Raw genomic sequence first — 24,636 nt, 5'->3', positions numbered from 1 at the left:
GTTCATTTCAAGTAAGAAATAGTCAATTAAGTTTCCCACAGCTATGAGAAATCCTCCCAAAAATCCAAAAATTATTACATTTCCATCTGCGTTAGCACGTGCGCAACCAAAACAAAGCGGTTGGTTTTTAGTGTTCAGAGGGGAAAAAAGGGAAAAAAGTTGATGTGTTTGATATCTCGTTAAAGATTTGCGTTCCTCTAGTTGACGGCACGGGAGTCTTGGAGTGATAAAAACGAGTAAACTTTATGCCTAAGCGCCAGTGGGAGATTTAGTGAAATATTTAAAAAATTAAATACAACGAAACCTGGACAAGAAAAAGTGACCCAAGTTTACCGATGGTGTTTGGCAAAAATGTTTGTATTTGAATATTTCTAACGCTTCCTATCGTTTCATCGATCCAAACAAGCACAAATTATTTGCTGAGTAACATAGTTAGAGAATTAAATCAATACACTTTTTTTCTCTTTGCTAGCAGCCATTGGTTTAGAAATTCCTGCGTTGATTGGAGGGTTTAGCTCTCTCGTATCCAGGTATTCATGGGAATCTCCGTTCTGATGTGCACTTATTACTGTATTTGCACGTTTCTCATATATGCTTTTGCGTGTGTGATTGTGTGAACTGATTTTACCACTGCTCTTTTTATTATGTTGGTTCCTCACCGTTGGAAAGAGAGATTTTTATTCAATAATTATGTTTCTGCATTAAACAATATCCACCATTACCGCTCCGGAAACGGAGTGAGAAATCTCATAAATGACCAGCATGCACATACGGTACACGCCCAAATGATCGTAAACCGAACGGCTGATACAGCAGTGAAGGTTGCTACTAATTCCCGGGTTGGAGGGTTGTGGCTGCAAACCAAATTTGGAAGGGTTTAAACAATCTGACCAGCGCAAAATAAACTATTCAAAATGTAAAATATAATATAAAGAAAAGCCCGAAAACATTTTTGCATCAAATTTGACAACTGAAACGAGTGGATGCTCAGGTTAGGAGCGTTGAGTTTTGCTAAAATTTCGAATAACCGAATCGTGCGGAACCGTACTAATTACGTTCGTTACCCGTGACCGGGTATGTGATTGGCGGATGGGGCTTTTTGGATTACAGAAGCAGCTTAAAATAACAGCCCCCGGAAGGGCGGGGGAAGATGGGGACCAGTGGGGGTAAGAGTGGAGAGGGTAGTATGGATTTATCATCTAATTTTGCTGACGCTAATATAAGACACAGTCTATTTATGCTTTTTTCCTTTGCCTTTAAAATCCTATGACTCTACTATATACCCACTTTTCTTAATGCCGCGCTACTATGCTACTGGGTTTCCCTTCGCTCTCCCTTGTTTTCCCGCTGCCTTTTCCCCATATACCATTCGTTTTCGCATGTAACGTGCAAATGCCGCATTTTGTTTCTTTTGTAATAATGATTAGAAATTATGTGCTGGCAGGGGGGGGGGGGGGGGCGGGTCTTCGTTCTCAGTTCGCATTGAAATTGGCTAGTGGCAAATAAGCTTTCCAGCAAAAAGCAAATAAAACCCCTTCAACCAAAACCTGGCGTTTTGGTTTTAAGCGCATTTCCGTACAACGGGTAGATTTCTTTATGATTTTTTTTGTCTGCTACTGTTGTTGTATTATACTCAAACAGTATACTCAATGTTCCTGTCCTCCAGTGCTATCGTATTGCTCATTATTTGTGGATCTGGTGCTGGTGGCAAAATCGTTCGCATTTACAATTTTGGCGTTTTGTTTCGGGTTGAGAAAAGTGAAACCAAATCTTAATCGGAATCCTATTAAACTAGCCAAAGGGGATGAGTACAGGGATGTGCGCTGATTTTCTGGTTAGGGTTGAGTCCACTTCTCTGCTGGTGTTGCGGTAGGGATGCAAACAAAAAAAACGCTTATTGCAAAACCCTACCAATTACCTTGAACCGAGCGCGACATTTGAGCACAAAGCGGGCAGAGGGCTTATGATGCGATTGCAATTGCGGGGGCCCCTTTTTAGCCCTTTGCGCACTCGAGCTTTCATTTCTTTACTGGTAATAAATCGCGTCAAACTGCGAACCCCGTGGGCCAAAATATAAGTGGAATAGAATTATTTACAATATATATCTTTTATCTAACACTATGTATCGGATAACTTTTGTCCCGCTCTCGCGCTCTCTTCCTTTCCACTCAAAGCTTTCCGCGCAATAATAATGCCCCACAATCAGCATGTTTGAAAAAATAAAAAAAAACCGGCTAACACTTTAACGTACTAGTACGAGCAAAAAAAAAAAAAAACAAACGAAAAAGAACAAAAAAAAACGGAAACATTCAAATATGCTTGTGTGTATGCATCACATAGAGCATACCGATAGGGACAGAGAGTAAATTAAATATAAAATAAAAGTAAACACACAATATAAACCACAAGTAAATGTTCAATTGAGAGGGGAGGGGTAGTGGGGAAGTGCGCGGAATAATTGCATTGAGCTACGGGTGCACATGGGACAAAACATAAGTCGTACTTTTAGACCCAATCCTAATTGCCAATTTTAAGCTGGAGACACGGGACCAAAATCTGCGTCGCTCCAACAAGAAAAAAATAATCAAATCAGAAAAATATAAACCGCTACAAACCGTGGGTGCGTGCGTCCCCTACCTAGTATGATACAGGGTTTTCCAGGGGTTCTCATAGTTGTGGAACACTTCCTTGACTTTTTCTTGCTGGAAATGAGCTTCATATGATGAAAATTCGACTCGATGGCACTCTTTTTGGACAGGCTCCTAGGAAATTCCCATTGGATTTGTCCAACAAGGGTGCTATAGAGTCCAATTCCTATTACTTTAAGTACATTTCACGGAAGAAGGAGTCAATAAAGTGCTCCACAGCTATGAAAACTCCTGGAAAACCCTGTAATATACCTTCCTCTTTCGATTGATTTCGTATGCCCTCGCTAAAGATGGTGACTCCATTCGCACCGTTCTTCTCGTTCTCTCTCTCTCTCTCGGTATCGACCTCTATTATCGTTTTTCGCTATTCGTTCGTTTACGCTTCGCTATGACTATTTTGTCTAGTTTCGTGTGTTTCTCCTTGTGTGTGTGTGTGTGTTTGTTTATGAGGATTATGTGTGTGTGTGTTGTGGGCGCTAGTACCGCTCGGTTTGGCTGTTCTTTCGTCTGGGCACCAAAACGTTCAGTCTGAGTCAAGCGCGCGTGTTCGACACTCTGGAGAGGCGGTGACAAAAGGGGTGACGCTGGGGTATTTTTTGCAGAGCACAGTCGAAGAACAGGATCCAGCCACTACGCGCTGGACACTACTACGACCGAAGGGCGGCGGCGGCGGCGACGACGACACTGCCGACGGTTTCGCTAACGGTTGCGGATGAGCGGGTGGCAATATCGGCGCGGCAGGACTATTGGTCCGGGGCCGGCTTTAGCTCCTTGATCTGCTTGATCAGGTAAGCCTTCTCGTCGTTGAACTGTTCGTCCTCCGAGCGGTCGGTGTGGAAGCGGGTCAGAAAGTCGACCAGCTTTTCCTGGTTGCGCAGCAGTATGTCCAGGATCGGTTTCGGTTTGTTCGGGTTCGCGACAAACACCTGCAGGGATAGCAGAGGGGAGGAGTATGAAAAAAAGAGCAAGCCATGACAACGGAAGCCACCGCTGAGGTCTCTTCCCACCTTTTTTCTTTCTTTCTTTCGCCCTCCACTTACCTTGAACACGTGGAACGCCTCGAACTGGATGTTGCGCGACTTCTCCTTGAGCATGTTCATCATCAGCTTCAAGTTGTCCGGGTTGGAGATGTACTTCGTCATGACCTGCCAAATAGGGGGAAAAGCTGTTAATCCGGCCCCGGAGCAGCGGGAAGCAGTGGGCAACGACCGAAGCAGCCCGAACCTTACCGTGAAGTTGTGCCGATCGAGCAGCAGCTCGCCGAGCAGCTTAAGGCTTTGCCGCCGCGTCACGTAGTTTTCCGAGTTGAGCAGATGCTCGTAGTGGTTGAACACCTTGTCGTAGTTCTGCTCGAGGAACTCCGCGCACAGGATCTTGTGGCGGGTGAGCAGCTCCTTGAAGGTGGAGAACGCATCGGACGCAATGTCGAACGTGGACACCTCGACGTAGCGGAAGAAGTTGAAGAACTCGTCCGAGTGCAGCATGATCTTGGCGAGCGCCTCGTAGCGGGCGCACTCGCGCAGCATGGTACCACAGTTCAGCGCGATCTCCTGATGCTCGTACCTGCAAAGGCATGGTCGCAAGGAGTTACAGAAGTAGAGGTTTTAGTCTGAAACAATGAAGATAGGCAAATTCAACCTACCCAGCCATCAGCGTGAACAGAATTTCGGGCTTTGTGCAGATGTATTCCACCGTCGGCGAGCGGGTGCCGATCTGTCGTCTGAGCACATTGTTGAAGATCTGTGCCACGTCCTTCTTGCCCTCGAAGTCGATGCGGTTCAGGTTCTGAGCAGATGAAAAAAACCAAAAGGTTGCATTAGTTTACCAATTTTACGCGTGACGTTTGAACGGGCGTACCTGTATCAGAAGCAGCAGCAGGTTGGTGCTGTACAGTTCGTGGGCCAGCTGGGAAACGACGATTTCGGTTTGCGGTTCGGCATCGGACGTACCGTAGAGCATGTTTTTGATCAACACCTGGGAAAAACAAACAAAAGATACCGGGTATTAGTAGGTGCAGCACAGCAAACAAAAGTGCAGCGCGCTCTAACATTCCATAGACCGCAGCGTTCCGCGTATCGGTTTGCATACGTTTGATGAATGAATAGCTGCAGTTGAGGTCAAGTGAGGCTACCGAAGCACGGAAATAGAAACCTCCTTGCAATACTCGTAGCGAAAATTCCGTGTCTATTGCATGTTCAAACGCTCGCCGAAATGATTCACCGCGTAGCACAGCTGCGAACAAGCAGTATTTTTCTGGAGCAAGCATTTATGGCTTTTTGCTCTGTACGTACGGGCATATGAGCTAGGAACGTATATTTAGCAGTGCAGTAAAGGAAAATAAGACGCGTCTGATGATGCCGTCATGATATCCACATCAATCGCACTGTTTACACACGAATCAATGCGGCACCGGAAGAGGGCCCCGTATGATCGTAAACTTCTGGGCAGCTTTGGTATTTGTTTACAAGTGCACTTTAATGTCTACTCAAGATGGTCGGATCTTACGAGAAAGAATGTGCATTTCCGTAAGTGTGGCAAATATCTTCACGATCTTGTTCCTACGGTATGTCCGGAGGACCTTGGGAAGCATCAGTGTCTAGTTACGCTACCTTGATCGGTTTCGAAATGTGTTGAACCTTCAAGAACTCAGTCGGAACGGCATTCCAGCTAAAAGTAACTTATGCGTTATACTAGTTAAAAGATCGTTACGGTTCCTGGTTACCTTGAATTCTAGAAGGACGCCATCGAGGACAGATATTGAGTGGTTTTTAATATTTGGAGTGGTTAGCCGTCCATTAGCTGTTATTGCTTATCATCTGATGGACATCAGCTTGCGGCAATATCTGAGTAAGTTGATATTGGAATTAGTTGGAATTACACTTCATCCTATTCTATTGTTTTCGTAAGGCTATTGCTACATGCCAACGGTGCATCTTTATGGAAATAATTTCAACTAAAATGATACTTCACTCTGACCATTAGTTCCTAGAACATGAAATCATGAACCAGACGCTACGGAATGTCTTGGTGACATCACAACATTGCAGAGTCTAGCAGGATCATCGGAGTTGACACTGACATTTGGTCAGCAAAAAACGAAAACTGTGCCAACTATGTCAGCCTCCGTCTAAACAAAGTTGAAATCAGATACCACACACTCTCCTATCCTCTACTAACCAGGGGCGACTCTGCCTTTGTTGGTTGATATCGCTAGCAGCGAGTTCTGATGACTACCATGATGCATCGTTGGCAAAATAAAAACACTCTGCCGTTGGGCATGATTCATGTCCCAGACAAGGCACTGCTTTCTCACCTATAAACTATATCCACACGTATATATGCTTGGGGTCCGGTCTCGTAGTACAGTCGTCAACTCGTATGACTTAACAACATGCCCGTCATGGGTTCAATCCCCAAATAGACCGCGCCGCCATACGTAGGACTGACTATCCTGCTATGGGGGGGAAACAATTAGTCACTGAAAGCTAAAACCCACAAGTGGGTACAGGCAGGCCTTGACCGACATCGGTTGTTGAGCCAAAGAAGAAGAAGAATATATGCTTGGGGTAATGCTACAAGTACGATGCAGGTGGAAAAGCTAGCTTAGCATTAATAATACACTTGTGCGGTGTTTGCACACTTGTGTCACTTTCCCCATGCATGCTTCAAACTAGTGATGTGCTGTATGGAGCGCACCCACGACTCCGATCCGACTCCGACTATTGTTAGTTCGATTCCGACTCCGGCAAAATGGACCCACTAGATCTACCTGAGTAGGAGTCGCCCGAAGTCGTTCGGAGTCGTTCGGAGTCGCCCGGAGTCGTTCGAAGTATTTCGGAGTCGTTCGGAGTCGTCCGGAGTCGCCGGAGTCGGAATCGTTCGGAGTCGTTCGGAGTCGCCGGAGTCCGAGTCGTCCGGAGTCGTCCTGGAGTCGAACGACTCCGACTCCGAGCGACTCCGGGCGACTCCAAACGACTCCGACGACTCCGAACGACTCCGAACGACTCCGGACGACTCCGACTCCGGGCGACTCCGGACGACTCCGAACGACTCCGAAATACTTCGAACGACTCCGGGCGACTCCGGACGACTTCGGACGACTCCGAAATACTTCGAACGACTCCGGACGACTCCGGGCGACTCCGGACGACTCCGGGCGACTCCGAAATACTTCGAACGACTCCGGACGACTCCGAACGACTCCGGACGACTCCGGACGACTCCGAACGACTCCGACTCCGGGCGACTCCGGACGACTCCGAACGACTCCGAAATACTTCGAACGACTCCGGGCGACTCCGGACGACTTCGGACGACTCCGAAATACTTCGAACGACTCCGACTCCGAGCGACTCCGGGCGACTCCAAACGACTCCGACGACTCCGAACGACTCCGAAATACTTCGAACGACTCCGGGCGACTCCGGACGACTTCGGACGACTCCGAAATACTTCGAACGACTCCGGACGACTCCGGGCGACTCCGGACGACTCCGGGCGACTCCGAAATACTTCGAACGACTCCGGACGACTCCGAACGACTCCGGACGACTCCGGACGACTCCGAACGACTCCAAACGACTCTGGACGACTCCGACTCCGAGCGACTCTAACCATCACTACTTCAAACCCATACATTGCAACATAACCTGGACGTGAATATGAGAGATTCTCGATATCTGAGGTTAGTTGTGGTCCATTGTTAAAAGAAAGTAACAACTCAGATCGATCAATTCTTGAAGATTTTTTTTTTATTTATTTAAGGACGACCATATTTCTAATATTCTTCAAGAATCATGAACAATAGCGAAGAATCTCAATCATGAAGAATCTCTTAATTCCAGATTTTAAAGGCTACAGGAGCAAATTGCATGAGGTGTCTAGAGAACATTCGATTACGCTAAAGTTTACGATCGCAATATCTGAGGTAAAAAGGCTGATGTGTGTAAAAACGTGAATGAATGTGACGCTACGGAATGTCTTGATGACATCACACAGTCTAGACTCTGCGAGGATCATCTGAGCTGACGCTGATTTGCTCAGCAAAACAAAGGACCGGTGCCAACCGGTGACAGCTTCCGTCAAAACAAAGTTGAAATCAGATTCCACACACTCTCCCAACTCTAGCGAGGAGATATGCCCTTCGTCGGTTGATATCGCTAGCGCCGACGAGCTCTGATGACTACCATGATGCATCGTTAGCAAAATAAAAAATCTTGCGCGAACAATGCAGTGGACCCAAATGATTCATGCCCCCGGGGAGGTAGCTGCTCACTAACGCGTCCCACCGGTAAGCTATTGCCAGAAGTGTGTACGCGTCTGATAATGCCACCAGAGTGGCAAAGCTGGCTCAGCGTTATTAGTAAACTTGTGCGGTATTTGCACGCTTGTGTCACTTTGTCGCTGCCTCGATAAAGCCTGGAGTCTGGACGTGACTATGCCAATCAGGGCAGTCGGTAGGCATAATTTATTTATGCATGTACCACAGTTATTTTTTTTTGCTTGCTAATTTCACAAATAAATAGTCGGGTTTGCTATGTTTATGTTTTACGACTTCTCAGGAATGACGGCACAATACCAGCGTAAGCATGCTCCTTTCGGCGAGCGAGTGACGCATGCCTTCGAAGGGGTGATGTTAATTTGTGTTCGAAAAGGCGAGCATTAAAAACTAATTTTATGGCCGTCTGGAGCTACACACTTCAGGAAATGAGCTACCTCCCTCGCCGGGCAGCTTCACGTACCGCCACGCGCTCGGGCCCTGGCAGCTCGTCACCAAACGGCAAGCAATGGAAACTTAAGCCAGCAAACGGACGAGCAAACGGGCTGCACAAAATTTACGACGCTTTGTTGGCGCGGGTCCGTTCAGCGTTTCCCTGCATCCTTTTGCTTTTGTTGCGTTCTTGCGCGAAAAGAATCTTCTCGCACCGCGGGGGACGCGGGGGGTTGCAATAAAGCACGAATGCCAAAACCCCCAGCAAACCGGAGAGGACCGATCAGCGCCGCTCCATCAAAGCGCTCCCGGAATGGGAGGGGGGAGTTTCGATGTTTATTGCAAACATGAAGCATGACCGAGCCGGTTCGGTTCCTGCTAGAACTTGGAGTCGAAGTGTAGCTAAATAACACCAATAAAACGGCATATCCCTTGCTTTCGCCCACAGCTCGCCCGTCTCTCGTCTCGTCGGGAGCGAAGGCCTCGCGAGAAGACGAGGTCAAACGACGACCAACGGGAAGGTTTGCCGAGGGAGCCGGCGGTCGCCGTGAGTCATCGCGCCGGATCGCGCAGACATTCGGCTCTGTCCCTCGCTGGCTGTTTGCTGGCTGTCGGTGTGCATATAATTGGTGCAGTAAAAGTGTGGCAAAAATAACATTTCCCCCGCCGCGTCGCGGTGCAACGACGCGGTGCTGCCTACGCTGCATCCTCGCTGCATGCATGGGACTCACCCCCTGCGGCAAGCTCGGTACAAGCGGCCGCAAAACCGATCAGTTCAAGCGGGAGAGTGCCCAAGATCGCTGATCTTGTATGGCGGCCCGTACCTCTTGCTCGCCCCGCGTTTGTGGCTCCAGCAAAGCCCATCGGCGCCAAACGGGAGGGAAAACCTGTGGAGCCACTGTGAGTCATCGGCGGGAAAGCGAGTGCCATAATAAATCGTTCGCTGGGCCGCAAACTGGTACGGTTAATTAAAGGAAGGTACTGTAAAGATCGACCCGGTCCATTGGTATTGCTTTTTTCGTACCTCTTTACGATTGTAAGCGCATAATTATGCTTACCATTGGCAACAGGCATTGTAATAATGGATCCTGCTGCAATATAAATCATCTTCGTCTCATGACTGGCATAGGTGTGCAATGTGGTATCTGTACTTCCAAATGAATTTAACAAATTTTAATGAGCTCCTAAGTTAATTGCTTGAACATGGGGCTGTGTCGTGTAGCGCAATAAAAGCGAACGTATGGCGATAAAAGATAATTGCATACTTGTTAGAATCTCAGCTATTTGTATAGTGTTCAAACTAGGGACCCGCAATACCATTTTACTGAGATGTACTTGTATTCAAAATAAAGTCTACTTGGAGAGTAGAAATCAAAAAATAAATTTCATTGTAGCGGATACATTTTGGGTCACAAAACTACAAAAATAGCTGTGGGACACTTTATAAACACTTTCCATCGTGAAATGAACTTAATGTAATGGGAATTGGACTCTCTAGCACTCCTGTTGGACAAACCCAATAGGAATTTCCAAGGAGCCTGTCCAACAAGGATGCAATTGAGTTCAATTTGCAACGTATGAAGTTCACTTCCAATGGGAAAGGAGTCTAGGAAGTGTCCCACAACTGTGAGAACCTCTGGAAAACCCTGTATTGCCATGACCAAAGAGTGTTGCAATTGCAATCACGATTAATTATGAATAGCATAAAATGTTAGTTCTTACACATTGATTTTCAACACACCACAAAGAACTGTGTCAGACACAGTCCAGCTTGAGGCGTGTTGAAAATCGTGTGGGAGAACTGAAACATTATCGTGACGCAAATACAACATTATTTCATTTAAGTTTTTACCTTCAAATAACTTATTTTGATTCCTTTTTTATTTTGTCTTATTGATCTTGTTGTATGACCATATCTTCATTTTACTCGTTGTTTTTTTGTTTAATAACCAACGACAAGTATCATAAATCTTTGAAACACAACCTATCTAACAAGGCAACAAAAAAAAAAAACACCCATTTACCCGGTGTGCGAGAGATAGATGCCGGTGAAACTTTCGTCAAAAAAGAAAAAAAAAACGGTCGTACCAGTATGGTTGTGTGGCAGCGTTTGTATATATATATGGGGCCGCCGCCACTGATTTGCCGGGTAAAAGTAAGTATCTAGTCCGGAACCGGAGAGAACCGTCAAAAGCAAAAAATCAAAAAAAGAAGGCAAAACCAAATGCACACACACACACACACACACACCGCCACTTCGATTATGCACACTCGGGAAACGGAAAACCGATGAAAAATGCACCGGTTCATCGCGGAATTGAAAGCGGAAAAAGAGAGAAAGAGAGAGAGAGGGAGAAAAGGAGAGTAAACCCTCAAAAAAAAAAAAAAAGGGAACGAGAAGAAACAACTCTCTCACAAATTATCAGGTAGCTGTGGATTAGAAACACACAGGAGCCCCCCCTCCTCCCCCGATAAGCTGTATCACGAAAGGAGCTCGACAGCATGAACACAAAAAGAAACGAACATGTCCAACATTAACCGCTCTAAAACGAAATTAGTTTTGCATCAAGCAGTTCTGTAGCATTCTAGCTCAATGGGGGGGGGAAAACACTTTAATCTCAAGTGCGTTTGCTTGTGGGACAAGTGTGAGATGTATCATCGACAATTTGTAATTGCCACGGTAAAATGGTTCCCGATAAAACGGGCGCTTTCTTGCCACAGGAAGAAGGAACGAGTCGCATGACCTCACGACGTTCTGGGTGCATTACGAATCGCCTCCTTCTGATCGCGAATGGGACGGAACGTGGGCTGTGGGGTTTTGGGTAAAGTCAAAGAAGAAGAGGAAGAAGAAGAAGAAGAAGAAGAAGAAGAAGAAGCAGAAGGGAAATCAGAAATATGTGTACAACGCATCAAACTGTGCAAGCGACTGTGCAACTGTGTGCAACGGACGTGACACGAGGGGTAACACTGTGCAATCAAATCACTGCGTTTCGATAGCGAGACAGAGAGATAGAGAGGCACAGAAAAAAAAAAGGAGATCGGTAAAAGGAAACCCGTACGTACGGAAATGCAATCTTTAATGGTTTGTCGATGTATCGATGCGTTAAGAATACACTTAAAAGAAACCAAAAACAAAACAAAAAACGACTACAAATTGACGACACCGACGACGACTTTCATCATTCTCATAGCGCGAACCAATAAATATCTTCGTGCTTGGTGCAGGGCAGCCTAGGCAATATCGCTCCAATCGACTCAAGGCATTTTTGTACGCTTCAAAGGATTGCTCATTGCGTTGATCGGCAGATGGTTTAAGTTTTATTGCCACTGTTTTTTTTACGATCGGGTGAAGGTCTGGAGATAGAGAGCCCAAGGACAAGGGGAGATTCCAATACCCAGTCACTTCCCGAAATCCTCAAAAAAATGCAATGCTACAAGTAGTAGTAGTAGTAGTAGTAGTAGTAGTAGTGTCGGATCAAACTTACCAAATTCTTGCTGACATCTTCCTGCGCCTTTTCCGCCTTCTTGTCGCCGCGCTCCAGCGAGGCGACCGCCTCCTTCAGTGCCTTCACCAGCTCCTGGGGGCTTTTCTGCGACTTGCCGAACAGGGGCATCTCGGGGCGGGTGGCTGTTTCACGATGGCCCAAACGATCACGCTCACGAAGCCTCCTCCCAGGCAGCCCAAGTAACCAGAAATCACAAAAGGGCTCACACACGAGTGTGTTGTTGCGCGCACGTTTTGCGGCCCGGCAATGATCTGCGTCCACAACACTCGTGTTCAATAAAACCGCACGCACGACCACCACGTTTCACACACTAAACACTAGTTGAGTTTGATAGCGAGCGATGAGCGGGTTTTCTTTTTGAATGCTGCAAAAGGAAGGCACAAAAACGTTTTTGTAAAATCCCACTGGCAAAGGTTTATCGAGGCAACGATTTGGTTGGCAGAGAGATGATTGCTGAGACTGCTCGCGCGGAAATTGGGCCTGCCGAGCGGCGAGAAGCAGGGAAAATCACTTCAAACAGCGGATGCAACAAACATAACAATCGCAAGTAACACCCAGAGCGGTCTGGTTTTTGTAAGTACGCGCGCGCACGCCCAACCGTTCACCACGATGCACAATGCAAGAATGCACAATGCATGCCCCGAACGTGCTCGGTGCGGACTCGCCGAAGCGCTAAGGAGAGGAGGCAGAAGAAGAAGAAGAAGAAGAAGAAGAAGAAGAAGAAGAAGGCACCGATCGGCTCCAGCTTCGATCAAATGCTGTTCGTAAACAGGGAGGGTGGGGAAGGGGGGGGTCCACACACACACAGCCGGCGAAACTGCTCGAATTGCTGGATCGCGGGAGCGCGACAAAGCTGTCACAATTTGTTACAGTTTCCAGAAAGAAAGAGAGAGAGAGAGAAAGAGAGCAAGAGAGAGTGAGAAAGAGAGCAAGAGAGAGAGCGAGAAAGAAAGAGAGAGAGAGAGAAAGAGGAGGAGAAGAGAGATAACAATAACACTCTGAGGACAATACAGTGGAGCCCCGCATAACGAGATGAATCCGTGCCAGTGACTCAGTCGTCATACGAAAAAACTTCAATTTTGCGGGAGGCTCTTTGACACATAATTTGTATGAAAAAAGTGAGTTTATTGGTTCATTTTCTTAACCGCAAATATGTTGGTAAAAAGGGCGCATATCTGAACTATGTAAAAAAACTGTCTTATCCTTTTTGTGCATCGTGACAATGAGTTCTTGATGCCTGATTGTTGGCACATGCATAATTCACCAAAATCTAATGTGTGTTTTTTCACACAAATAAGGAATACATTAAAAAGCATTCTTATCTGATACGTCAACTCATCTAGATGGGCACTTTTTGTCGATAATTTGTCCGCATAGCCGACGACTCTTAGATATTACGTTGATATGTTTTAACTAGTGGTGGGAGCTCGGGATCAGGACCTACCTGAATCCAAAACCGTGTTCGGAATCATTTCCAGAGCCGAAAACGTTGCTAGATTCCAGAGTCGACTCCGAATCCGGATTCAATTCCGGAATCAGAATCGGCTCCGGAATCGGAATCGGATTGCTGCGGAAACGGTTTCAGAATTGACTCTAGAATTGGAATTAGCTCCGAAATGAGAATCAGTTCTTCAATTGAAATACGAAGTTTCAGCATACGAAATCAGTCCGGGAATCTCGATGAGAATGGATCGTTTACAAGTAAATTTGGATTCTTTGTGGCTATAACCCTGGAGCTCCCCCCCCCCCCCCCCCCTAAGCAAATGCTAACAGATGTTCGCCATCCGTACTATCCAGCCGGTCCAGAGAAAAAAAAAACAGACTCCGGCTGCGCGGTAAAAATAAATTCCAGACGTTTGTGTCATCCCGAGTTGACTGCATGATGTTATTTAAACCACTGACATTCACAAATTCCATGGACCATAGGGGTAATGTTGGCCATATGTATTAAGTCTGAAGCTCAGTAAAATTTCTACATCAGAATTGTTGAAAACCTTTACAGACTACTCGAGAAAGAAGGTGTCTGTTGAGCTCGAGATCCTAGGCGGTCGTTCACTTCACTCTATCGATGATCCGCCTGTGCCCTGACATGTACAGTCAGAAGTATAACTTAAATAGTTGAAAGGGATTGTTGCTTTCATACAGGGTGTTACAATTGAGTTTAGACTAGATGCATACTTTGTATGCATCGTCGCAACAAGTTTTTGATAACCATTCAACGCGCATTGGACTTTTGGTAAAGAGCAATCGATTTCAGAAGGAAGCAAACGAGCGGCGCGTTTGTAACAATCCATATGACAGATCGATTTGTATAATAAGCTTTGGTTATATGTACTAGGGTGCTACTAGGATTAGGACCTTCCTTATTGTTGGAAGAGACGTGTGGTCTTGCTTCGGAATCGGACCTAATGTCTGCTTTACAGATGTCCTCGCGGTTATACAATAGTCCACACCTGGACGTTACGAAGCTCTGAACTCTTGTTGTCGAATATAAGGCGTCATCCATCAATTACGTCACGCAAAAGTTGCACATTTTCCACCCCCTTCCATCCTAGCGTGACAAAACTGTAACGTTTGAAGAATCATTCCCCCCCCCGCCCCCTTAAAAGTATTTTGGATTGCAAGGAAAAAAAATCATACATTTTTTTGCATTACTTAACAAAAGTTTAATAATAAGAAGGGGTTCTTCTCCGTGTAACAAATCGTAACGTTTGTCGACAGCTCCTCCCCCCTCCCCCCTCCCTCAGCATTACGCAGTTTATGGATGACGCCTAAGTGTTGTCGCACCTTTGCTCGACTGCTCGCAAGCAAGGCAGCTTCTTTATCAGGCAACGCTCTACCAGCTATCGATCTTCTTCTTCTTCTTTGGCACAACAACCGCTGTCGGTCAAGGCCTGCCAGTACCCATTAGTGAAGTGAGCTTGGCTTACTTACAGTGACTTATTGTTACCTTAGCAGGATAGTCAGTCCTACGTATGGGGGCACGGTCTATTCCGGGACATGAACCCATGACGGGCATGTTGTTAAGTCGTACGAGTTGACGACTGTACCACCAGACCGGTCCAACAGCTATCGATCATCTCTGCATATATTGCTTGCACTGTATGTGTTGTGTTATCTACGTTAGTTGACAGTTTTTTAGAGGTTTTTTATGTTTTGTTTTTCGTGCAATATTAATGTTATTTTAGACCATTGAGCCTTCGGAACAGTTCCTTCTAAATAAAAATTCCGATGGATATTCACATGAACTAGGCAAATGCCACATGGAAATATTGAGTGTTTTGAGAGTGGTTTAAATTTAGGGAGAGATGATTGATCACCTTACGCACAAAGACTTGTTCTAAAGCCTCGTTCGATATTGAACAGAGTGTATAACTCCTAAGCATTATAGAATATTGCTTCAACAATACTTATAAGATCATGAAGACGCGTTTCCTGAACTCTGCTAATGGAATGGCATTAAACTCCAGCTGCCACTAGCGTAAAACACGTGATACATTCTCCACTCTATTGGGGATAAGGGTTATAGCGAATAATGAGCAAATAAAGCTTCACGGTCGTTTGGCGTCGTACACTGAAGTGGGATAATTAGGTGCCCAAACACATCCAATTGCAAAGCAAACCGCAAACAATCCACCCGCTAATGCGCTGGCCACATTTAACAAATCTAATTTTATGATCAATTTCTCACCCAGCCAAACCGAACGGTTCGAAGCGGTTTGGCGATGGAACAAAGCAGCCGATGGTGGAACCAAGACAGGGTGGTGCATTTTCACACTCCCTCTCCTTGCGTCCCTGTTATCAGCAGTGGCAGCGTTTGTCCACCGACAAGCCCCGCTCGTGATCGTTCGTGTTGTAGGCGTTTCACCTATTGCCCTCGTTACAGCAGACGCGTGCTTCGTTTAGGTTTATTTTTGCCTGCCGATAAGCCGACATTACCAAGGGCGAGAGGCTGGGTGAACGCAGGATCCCGAAAATGCACCCCCTCCGCTTTGCCCGCAAAAGCCAAAGGCATGTGGCAGCGTTATCGGGTCGAAAGAGCGATCACTAATTGCTTGCCACAAAGTAGCACAGCTGCAGGGGTTGCCTTCATGAAGCCAAAGTGAGTGACAAAAAAAAAAGAAAAATAAAAAACATTACTGACCTAATCGTTTGATCAGGTGATTTTTGCGCTGAAACGATCGAACATGGAACACGATCATGACGCCAAAAAAAAAAACGAGGAAGCAAAACCGATAGCCTAAAAAATGGTACGATTTAGGCCGCGCCGCGTTTCGCATCGTCGCCCCGCCAAAGCCCCGCCAAATCGACCGTGGGCCAAACCGGAAGCGGGCCCCAGGTGGGGCTCGGACGGCCCCAATTTCTCTTGCCAGTGCCGACAGCTGGGAGCTAGGTGGCCTGCTCGCAGCCTGCTCGTTTGCTCTGTTTTCTTCCCTTCTTTCGCAGCCGAAGCCGAATTTCCCGGTTTGTTTTTGTCTTCTCCTGCTTCGGATTTCGGCTCATTGGGCTGCGCTGACTGAAGGTTAAAGGAACGGACACGCGAACGCGACTGATCGTTCTGCGCAGCAGCCACTGCCACCCAACTGCCCCCACCCCGTTATGGATCGCGAACAAGTAGCAAAACACCCATACGCAAATACAACCCAATAGGTGTGTGTGTGTGTGTGTGTGTGTGTGTGTGTGTGTGTGTGTGTGTGTGTGTGTGTGTGTGTGTGTGTGTGTGTGTGTGTGTGTGTGTGTGTGTGTGTGTGTGTGTGTGTGTGTGTGTGTGTGTGTGTGTGTGTGTGTGTGTGTGTGTGTGTGTGCGATTCAGACAACAACAAACAACGGAATTCCATCCCTTCGAAAGGCCTGGGCACTCCCGTGCACTGTTCGCGTGGTACGGCACGCTGCTACGTCACGTCAGTACGTCTTGCAATGACGTCACATGACCGGATAGGGGTGTTGTGTGCCAACCAATTATGACGCTTCTGGTAATTGTGGTTTAATGGTGGCAACGGTAGAACATCCTTTACTACCATTAGCATCATCGGCAGGCAGGCCACGAGCTTATCTCCAATTGCCATTTTACACTTGCTCCTTCTTCCTCCTGTCACTAAAAAGGTGGCCACAATCGTGGGGGAGACGATGGGCGGGAAAATATAATGGTCATGAGGCAAAGTGTGCCGTACAGAGCTTTCCCAAATCACTTGAACCACTGACACAAACACACACACACTACGCTTGACAGATGCTGAGGAACAACCGCGAGGAACCATCATGCGATGCGGTGCAATCTCGCCAAGCGTGATCGTTTTGGTTAGATTGCAGGGTTTGCGGGGCAGTGCATCAAGCGAGCAGATCATTTCTAAATTAAGCAATAGTGCACGCTGCAAAAAAAGGAATTTTGTTATTTGCCCCACAATAGTCCCCAGAAGTTTCATTCGACGAACATTTTTTAGTCCCAGCGAGTATCCTTTTGGTATCTAAGAAATATTTAGTTTCTGGGAGCCAGGTCTGGAGCATACGGTAGCTGGGAAAGCAATTTGTTACCCAATTCATGTATTTTGCCCATTGTTTTCACTGATCTATGACTCAACAACTCATTCTTGTTTTTGTTCAAATGTCAGCTCTAGTGTTGGGTATATCTTAATCAGATTCATCAATTTGAATCTTTGAAATGATTGAATGAATCTAAATCTCCGTTGGAATTCATGAGTCTCAAAAAATCCTTAATCTCGAAGAATCCAATAATCTCGAAAGTTTGAATTCTTCTTGGCGTAACAACACAACGTGGTTATGCCAGCCCATACAGGCATTCTAGAGTTCTTGGTATCACGCAGCCGGATAGTCTGTTTTGCTACGGGGAGACGGTCCATGCGAGACCCACGGGGGGCATGTCGTGCGAGGTAACCGCTGTACCATGGGATCGCACAGATTCAATATCTTCAAAATTATACATGTCTAATGAACCATGAGTTCCTGGAGATTCATAAATCTTTCTAGATCATGAATACGTCGAGATTAATGAATCTTCAAAGATTCATGAATCTTTAGAAAGGCGATACAAGACTCGAATCTCTCATCGCTGAAGACTAATATGAATGAATCGCAACACAAGATTCATGAAACCCAACACTAGTGAGCTCGCGCTGTAACCATTTTGCATAGAGCTGTTCATGTCCCAAATATTTGTGAACACTTCTTCTATTTGGCGTTACATCCTACGCGGACATGCCCCGGCCTTTTACAAGGCTTTCAAGACTTAATTAATTACCACGCAGCCGGATAGTCAAATCCTTGCTACGGGGTAACGGTCCATTCTAGACTTGAACTCATGAACCCATGACGGGCATGTTATTGAGTCGTTCGAGTTGACGACTGTACAATGGAACCGCCCCATTGTGAACACTATGAGAAACAGTTTGCATTGAGATCTTTTGGGTGTCAGCTTTCTGGTTCAACTTCACTTAATGTTTGGTTTTCATTATTTTGTGGATTTTTTTTATGTTTTCGTCGACAACCATCTCTTTTGGGCGTCTTCTGCGATCATCATTCTTAGTGCTCATTTCACCACATTTTAATTCAGCATACCAATTCTTTAAGGTTGATATAAGGACCGAAAGCTTTCTCTGCCTAAAACATTCAACAAGGCTTATAAGCTTGCCGTCTCAGCCCATCTCAACGTTCACATAGCATCACCGAGCGCCCTGTGACGTCACAATCTCTCGAAAGGCACCCGCTTAGCTCAGCACGTTTCTCCCGTTCTAATCTATCCGCTAGCGTGTAAACATTACGCGTTCCATGTACACCAGCACATGCTTGGGATAGACTTACTACACGGATCCGCACCTTAGCATAATAGGCGTCAGACGAGGAAAAAAACACGGCTAGCTTGTTTGCTACTGGGGCAACCGGTGTGTTTGCTGTTTGGACTACTGCACGGTCGGATCGGAGACGTGACATTGCTCGGTGTGCACTTTATTAGCAAACTACTACTGCTAGGCCGATAGGGCGCTTGAATTACGGACGACTGTCAACAAGCATCGGCGTGCCAGCCGCTCGGAATGTTTAGAAATGGTAATTCTACCAGTAAGCAGTGTGTGTTTGTGTGTATATTTTTGTGGTAATGTTTACCAAACCGAACTAGCCTGTTGTAGCCATAACATTCAATCGCGCACTCGCTCGCAATTAATTACGCGGCAAAAGTGATCAATTATTTGAGTGTTGACATTCGATAAGTCAAGCGTGTAGCTGGTTTGGTACATCAGCAGGTCAGATGGAAGTAAAAAGATCCTAGTTGTGGAAAAAAATGTACATTTCACTTTGATTCTTTTGCATAACGTACACATTCCATGTACCAGGCCTTAAAAAGGATCATAAAACAGAAGAGATGCAGCAGAACTATTAAGAGCAGACACTAAACTAAAAACTCTGCATTGAAAATACTCAAATCAAGTTCTCCGAAGGATTTCTATTCACAATTTCAGGATCTCCAAGAATTTTCCAAAAATCTGGGATTCTTGAATTTTAGTTTTTTTTTTACCTTTTTTAGACATAGGTCATAGGGCAGTAGTGATGCATCAAAACTATCAAGAATCAACAAACAGAAATAACAAATTTGCATTAAAAATCCTGTCAATGTCCTGTGAGATGTTGCAGTTGTGTTCAACATTGTTACGCTTGCGAAATCAAGTAAAACCTCTGCAACTCAAAGCTCTTCTGTCATACTACAGTCTTTCCCCGACTGTTGCATTCCGGAGACATTCGCGTAGGTTGAACATCACATGTTGCAGCCAAATAATTGTTTATATTTCGTTATTTTTAATTGAATTAGTGCGTTTAGGTACTAAATGACTTATTCAATAGAAATCGTGCAGAAGATTTCATTATTTTAGTCTTTATAGCGATTTCAAACATTCAACAGTAATTAAATTCATTTTGTATTTGACAATTGGCGGAGAAATTTGCGCTGATTTGACATATGCACTGTTAAAGCTAAAAAAAAATCGCGAGACTTACAACTCGAGTTCACGTTACTCAAGTGTCGCGTAACTCGGAGAAAGACTTACAAGATTCTCATTTCCTGGAACGATTTGCTTCGAATCCTGCGCGCTGGTGAGATTGGGCTGGGCTAGAGAGTAACCCTGTACAGTTACGTACGTGAATTGGGATAATCCTAACTGGCGAAGCGATTCTGATGGGATTTCGGGAAAAGGGAATCCACTTTAACTTTAGATGCGAATCGGAACTCTCAATATGCAAAGTAAGACTATCAATTTGACAGAATGGGGGAAATATTGGGGTCCTTCTTGACAGGCGCATTATCAGCTGTTCTATTGGTAGGAGCGATCAAATTTTTTTTTTTTTTGTGAATGACAAGATGACAAGGTGTCAACATCACAAAAGGACTAAAAGAACTTATACATTGCAATGGAATATAATAGAGAATAGAGAGGGAAGGTCGGCAGGACAGATGGGCCAAAAAGCTTCCTGGCTGTTTGCGTGTAGGTATGCTGGGCCGGCAGGTAACGGTTTCTTTCGTGGCCTTGTTCAAGGATATGTACAACAGTGCGGTTGATCGTGGAATAGATTGTGACGCAAACACACACACACACACACACTCACACATCAATCGTTGACAGTAAACGAATGAAACGAACGATGCAATTCAGCAAAGGAATGACAAAAAAGGAAACTTCCACTGTGCTGTGTGAGTGTGTATGTATGTGTGATTTGATTTGATTGTGAGATGAAAGGGGACAGAGGAGTGATATTGTTATTTTTCATTTGTTCTGCATTGCTTTCTAAATATTGCTTAACATATGACAATCTTGTTCTGACTGTGGTTCTTCCTGTTTGTTTTTTTATTGGATACACACACACACAGGCTTTCATTCTTTCTATCTTTCTCTCTCTCTACATTTCGCTCACATTTACTGACAGACAAAACCAAAAAAAAAACAGGAAAAAAGGGCAACACCAAAAGGGGAACCACACAGCACAACAACAATTCGAAAAATTAGGAACGAGGTGTTTGGGAGGTTGTGATCGGAAAGGTTTGGAAGGCTCCTCCTCCCCCCCCCCCCCCCCACCAAATTTGACTCAAGACGGCCAGTGTGTGTGTGTGCGTAAGAGGTGGGTGGTGGGTGGAGTGTCTGAATTGCCCAAACATTTGAAAACCCATTCCGGCAAGGCAGAAGAGGTGGTGGGTGGTGATACCGGTCACCGAAATGGGGTGGTTTGCGGGCGTGCATAGTTCTATTTATCATTTTTTGCACACAACCACACACACACACAAACACATGCACAAACGCAAATACAGAGTGACCACTTCCGCCACACGGTAGCACACTATCACGCGCTTGCACACACACACACACACATACAAACACAAATTAGGCACAAGGAGATACGGGATGGTTTTGTTGTTTTTTTTCCTCATCATCATCTTTTCTCTCTCTCTCTCTCGCTGCCTCGCGCGCACACACTCTAATGCTGTCATCTGCCTGCCCTTTCGCGCCCCACTCTTCGCTTCTCCACCCTTCCGGCGCATCTTCTTCTTCGTTTAGCGCTGCCTCTATCTCGCTTTCGCACACGTTGCGCGCTGCTCTGACGCTCTATTTTCATCAACAATATTACGATTGTGTCACTTCGGGACGGGATTCCTGCTCCTTTGATTCCCTTTCCTCATTTGCGTGCAATTGCGTGCACACACACACCCTCCACCCCCCCCAAAAAAGGTGTGCAGTGATAAGACACACACACACACACGGATGGGCACAGGAATGGTGTGGGGTATGTGTGGGGGCGGGAAGACGATTCGCACAGTGGCCCGCGGCGGACCCTGTTCTTATTATTCACCGACTTAGAAAGTGCAGCAGTAGCACACACACACAACACACTACACACACACACATACACACACAAGCAACCCACCCCCGTCAGTGTGGACCGGATCAGGGCGACACATGCACGACACTGGTTTCGCTGGCTTTTGGGTTCTTTCCTGCCTGCCGCACACCGACCGACAGAATACACAGAAACGTCGAAAGGATGGACCACACCGACACGCACACAAACTCACACACACACACACACTGAAGCACACGGGGCGCCGATTGGGCCAGAATGTACGTCAGCCAGAAAGATATGCTGGATGACCCTGCTGGTTGAGGCAACCGTGTGTCCAATACCTTGACACAGTGGGAACGGGTAAAGTAATATGGCGTAAAAAAATAATCGAAAAACACCCTTTTATTTGAGAAAAATAAAATCTCTAAGCGAGAAGAGAAGAATGAAAATACATAATAATAGATGAAACAAATTAAACAAAATTATTTATGTTTTTTTTTTAATTTAATTTATGTCCACCTGCTTCGACAAGGGACCATTCTGGCACAGCTACAATGACGCATTGGTTTGTGCCCATTTTCATTGTGGTCGTAAAAATCATCCTCACTATTAGACCGGTACGGACCATAGTTGCGCTTTGACCATATCTCTCTGTGTTTGTGTGTGTTGATGCCCGTGTCTGCGTGTGTGAGTGTATGCTATTGCTGACGTATTGCTATCAAGGTTAGTAAGCACAAGCTACAGCTTTGGTAAGCTTTTGGGCACAGTGGGCCCACCGGTGGGTATGCTTTCAAGTTCAAATTTAAATTGGCTCTCCTTTCAACGAGAGTGTTTTTTGGATTGCCAGTTTGCAGCTTCCAATGACGTTTGTTTAGAAAAAAAACATAAACATAAAAAATGTTTAAAAATGAAAAAAAATAAAGTTAAGCTAGAGTTTCATCGTGCTTCGGTGTACACCCAAATCGCCAGCTCGAACTCTACAGCTGATTCTTTAACGAAAAGTCGTTGCGATGTCGTACTTTGTGCGTGATTAAGGCCCGTGTCTGTGCTCCATCGGATGCGATTTTATCGGAAGGCCTGTCAAAATTTTATATGGGATTTGACAGATAACGTCGGACGTGCGATTTCGTCGTACGACGGAATCAAAAATTTTTGATTTCGTCGGACGCCGCATCCGATTTTATCTGTCAAACTAAATGTGTGGTGTTTTGTAGGAACAATCTCAACTTAATTTTTCATGATCGTTATATTATTCAAATCATCCAATTAATCGCAATATTATACGAAAAAGCGTTTGACAGCACGTGCGATAAAATCGCATGCGATGGAGCACAGACACGGGCCTAAGCGATGAAGCGGTACTTTGCGGAACTATGGAGCTTTGTAACAAGCACGCCGTACTCTCTGGAATAGCGATGGGTAAAGTTGGCAAAAATCGGGAGATGACTGATATCCGACTCCGATTAATTCGGAATCGACTCCGGAAGGTAGGTCCGCGCTGCTATATCCGGAGTCGTTCGGAATCGTCCGGAGTCGTACGGAGTCGCCCGGAGTTGCCCGGAGTCGGAGTCATCCGGAGTCATCCGGAGTCGTTCGGAGTCGCCCAGAGTCGGAGTCGTCCGGAGTCGTTCGGAGTCGTTCGGAGTCACCCGGAGTCGGAGTCATCCGGAGTCATCCGGAGTCGTTCGGAGTCGCCTAGAGTCGGAGTCGTCCGGAGTCGTTCGGAGTCGTTCGGAGTCGCCCGGAGTCAGAGTCATCCGGAGTCATCCGGAGTCGTTCGGAGCCGTCCGGAGTCATTCGGAGTCGTTCGGAGTCGCCCGGAGTCGGAGTCGTCCGGAATCATTCGGAGTCGTTCGGAGTCGCCCGGAGTCGGAGTCGTCCGGAGTCGTTCGGAGTCGTTCGGAGTCGCCCGGAGTCGGAGTCGTCCGGAGTCGTTCGGAGTCCCCCGGAGTCGGAGTCGTTCGGAGTCGTTCGGAGTCGTCGACTCCGGACGACTCCGGTCAACTCCGGACTACTCCGGTCGACTCCGAATCCGGGCAGATCTAATGGTTCCATTTTGCCGGAGTCGGAATCGAACTAACAATAGTCGGAGTCGGATCGGAGTCGTGGGTGCGCTCCATACAGCACATCACTACTCTGGAACCTTGCAGCTGTTTAGCCTGGTGTGTGTAGTTCACGATGGATCTTGAAGGCTTGTTGGTGGTGTGCCGAACTTGGTGGAACTTTATAGCTTTTCAATGTATGACATCGGTACGAGGTGGCTCTTGTTAAAGTATCAAAGACCGTCATACATCTCATTGCTGCTGCACAAGTTAAATGAAGAAGGAATATTGAGTGAAGTGATTGTGATTTTTTAGTAAACTATGTAAAATTATGTGAAATTCAAGAGCTTTTGGAGTTTTAAAATAAACATGCACATAACAAAGCACAAATCGTGTTGTTTATTTCATTGATGACGCGTTGTTTGAAAATAAAACGCAAAGAAAAAGGGGATTACCCCGGCACCGTGGCATAAGGAAGCTGCTTAAGCGCTGTTTGAAAGATCCACCTGGAACTTTAATGCTGTTTATCTACTGCAAAAGGCGAATTAGAGCAGCGATATTTAGCGTGCCAAAATAGGCTGCTAAAGCAATTTTGGTTATTAGGGAAAGCGCACTGTTGCACACTGCGTTACGTAATTAAAAGTGATTCCTAATCAAAATAGTTTTTTTTATTTTATTTTTATTGTGGCTTTTTTTAAAGTAAAATGAGTTTCATTCAATTCTGCAATTTGATTCTGAAAAAAAAATCAAACATTTAACGGCCAGTTCAAACCAAAAAACAAAAAAAGAACTGTCACCACTGACACCTCAGAAGCCCCTGCACTTTGGCCAGCTGTCAGCGCGAGTTGCCGTTTGTTTATTGTTTGTGCTCCTGCCAGTGTCAGTGGCTGGTTCGC

The 24,636-nt window shown here is 45.8% G+C and overlaps 1 protein-coding gene across 8 annotated transcripts; it reads right to left on the bottom strand.

Annotated features, from left to right (window-relative positions):
- Nucleotides 1-334: 334 nt before the first annotated feature.
- Nucleotides 335-22,010, bottom strand: LOC120905758 (protein Mo25). Of its 8 annotated transcripts, none has more exons than XM_040316842.1 (7): nucleotides 21,931-22,010; nucleotides 11,844-12,228; nucleotides 4,506-4,622; nucleotides 4,291-4,433; nucleotides 3,878-4,211; nucleotides 3,689-3,793; nucleotides 335-3,574 (listed from the first exon to the last, which is right to left on the bottom strand). In XM_040316842.1, exons 2-7 carry the CDS (start codon nucleotides 11,970-11,972, stop codon nucleotides 3,392-3,394), a joined length of 1,011 nt encoding a protein of 336 aa, XP_040172776.1. In that variant the 5' UTR covers nucleotides 11,973-12,228; nucleotides 21,931-22,010; the 3' UTR covers nucleotides 335-3,391. The 8 variants fall into 8 exon arrangements, with proteins under 8 accessions (XP_040172776.1, XP_040172773.1, XP_040172772.1 ...); XM_040316839.1 differs by lacking the exon at nucleotides 21,931-22,010 and adding an exon at nucleotides 21,708-21,914; XM_040316838.1 differs by lacking the exon at nucleotides 21,931-22,010 and adding an exon at nucleotides 21,712-21,914.
- Nucleotides 22,011-24,636: the final 2,626 nt, after the last annotated feature.

The sequence above is a fragment of the Anopheles arabiensis genome, chromosome X (genome assembly GCF_016920715.1).
Source record: "Anopheles arabiensis isolate DONGOLA chromosome X, AaraD3, whole genome shotgun sequence".
NCBI classification, from domain to species: domain Eukaryota; kingdom Metazoa; phylum Arthropoda; class Insecta; order Diptera; family Culicidae; genus Anopheles; species Anopheles arabiensis.
The sequence above is the reverse complement of the archived record's forward strand: the minus strand, read 5'-3'. Positions and strand labels throughout refer to the sequence as shown.

Coding starts and splice junctions, on each gene's coding strand:
- LOC120905758 (XM_040316842.1), bottom strand. CDS start 11,972: ATGCCCCTGTTCGGCAAGTCGCAGAAAAGCCCCCAGGAGCTGGTGAAG. Junction 4,434..4,505: donor TGCTGCTGCTTCTGATACAG/GTACGCCCGTTC, acceptor TCATCTGCTCAG/AACCTGAACCGCATCGACTT. Junction 3,794..3,877: donor TCGATCGGCACAACTTCACG/GTAAGGTTCGGG, acceptor CCTATTTGGCAG/GTCATGACGAAGTACATCTC.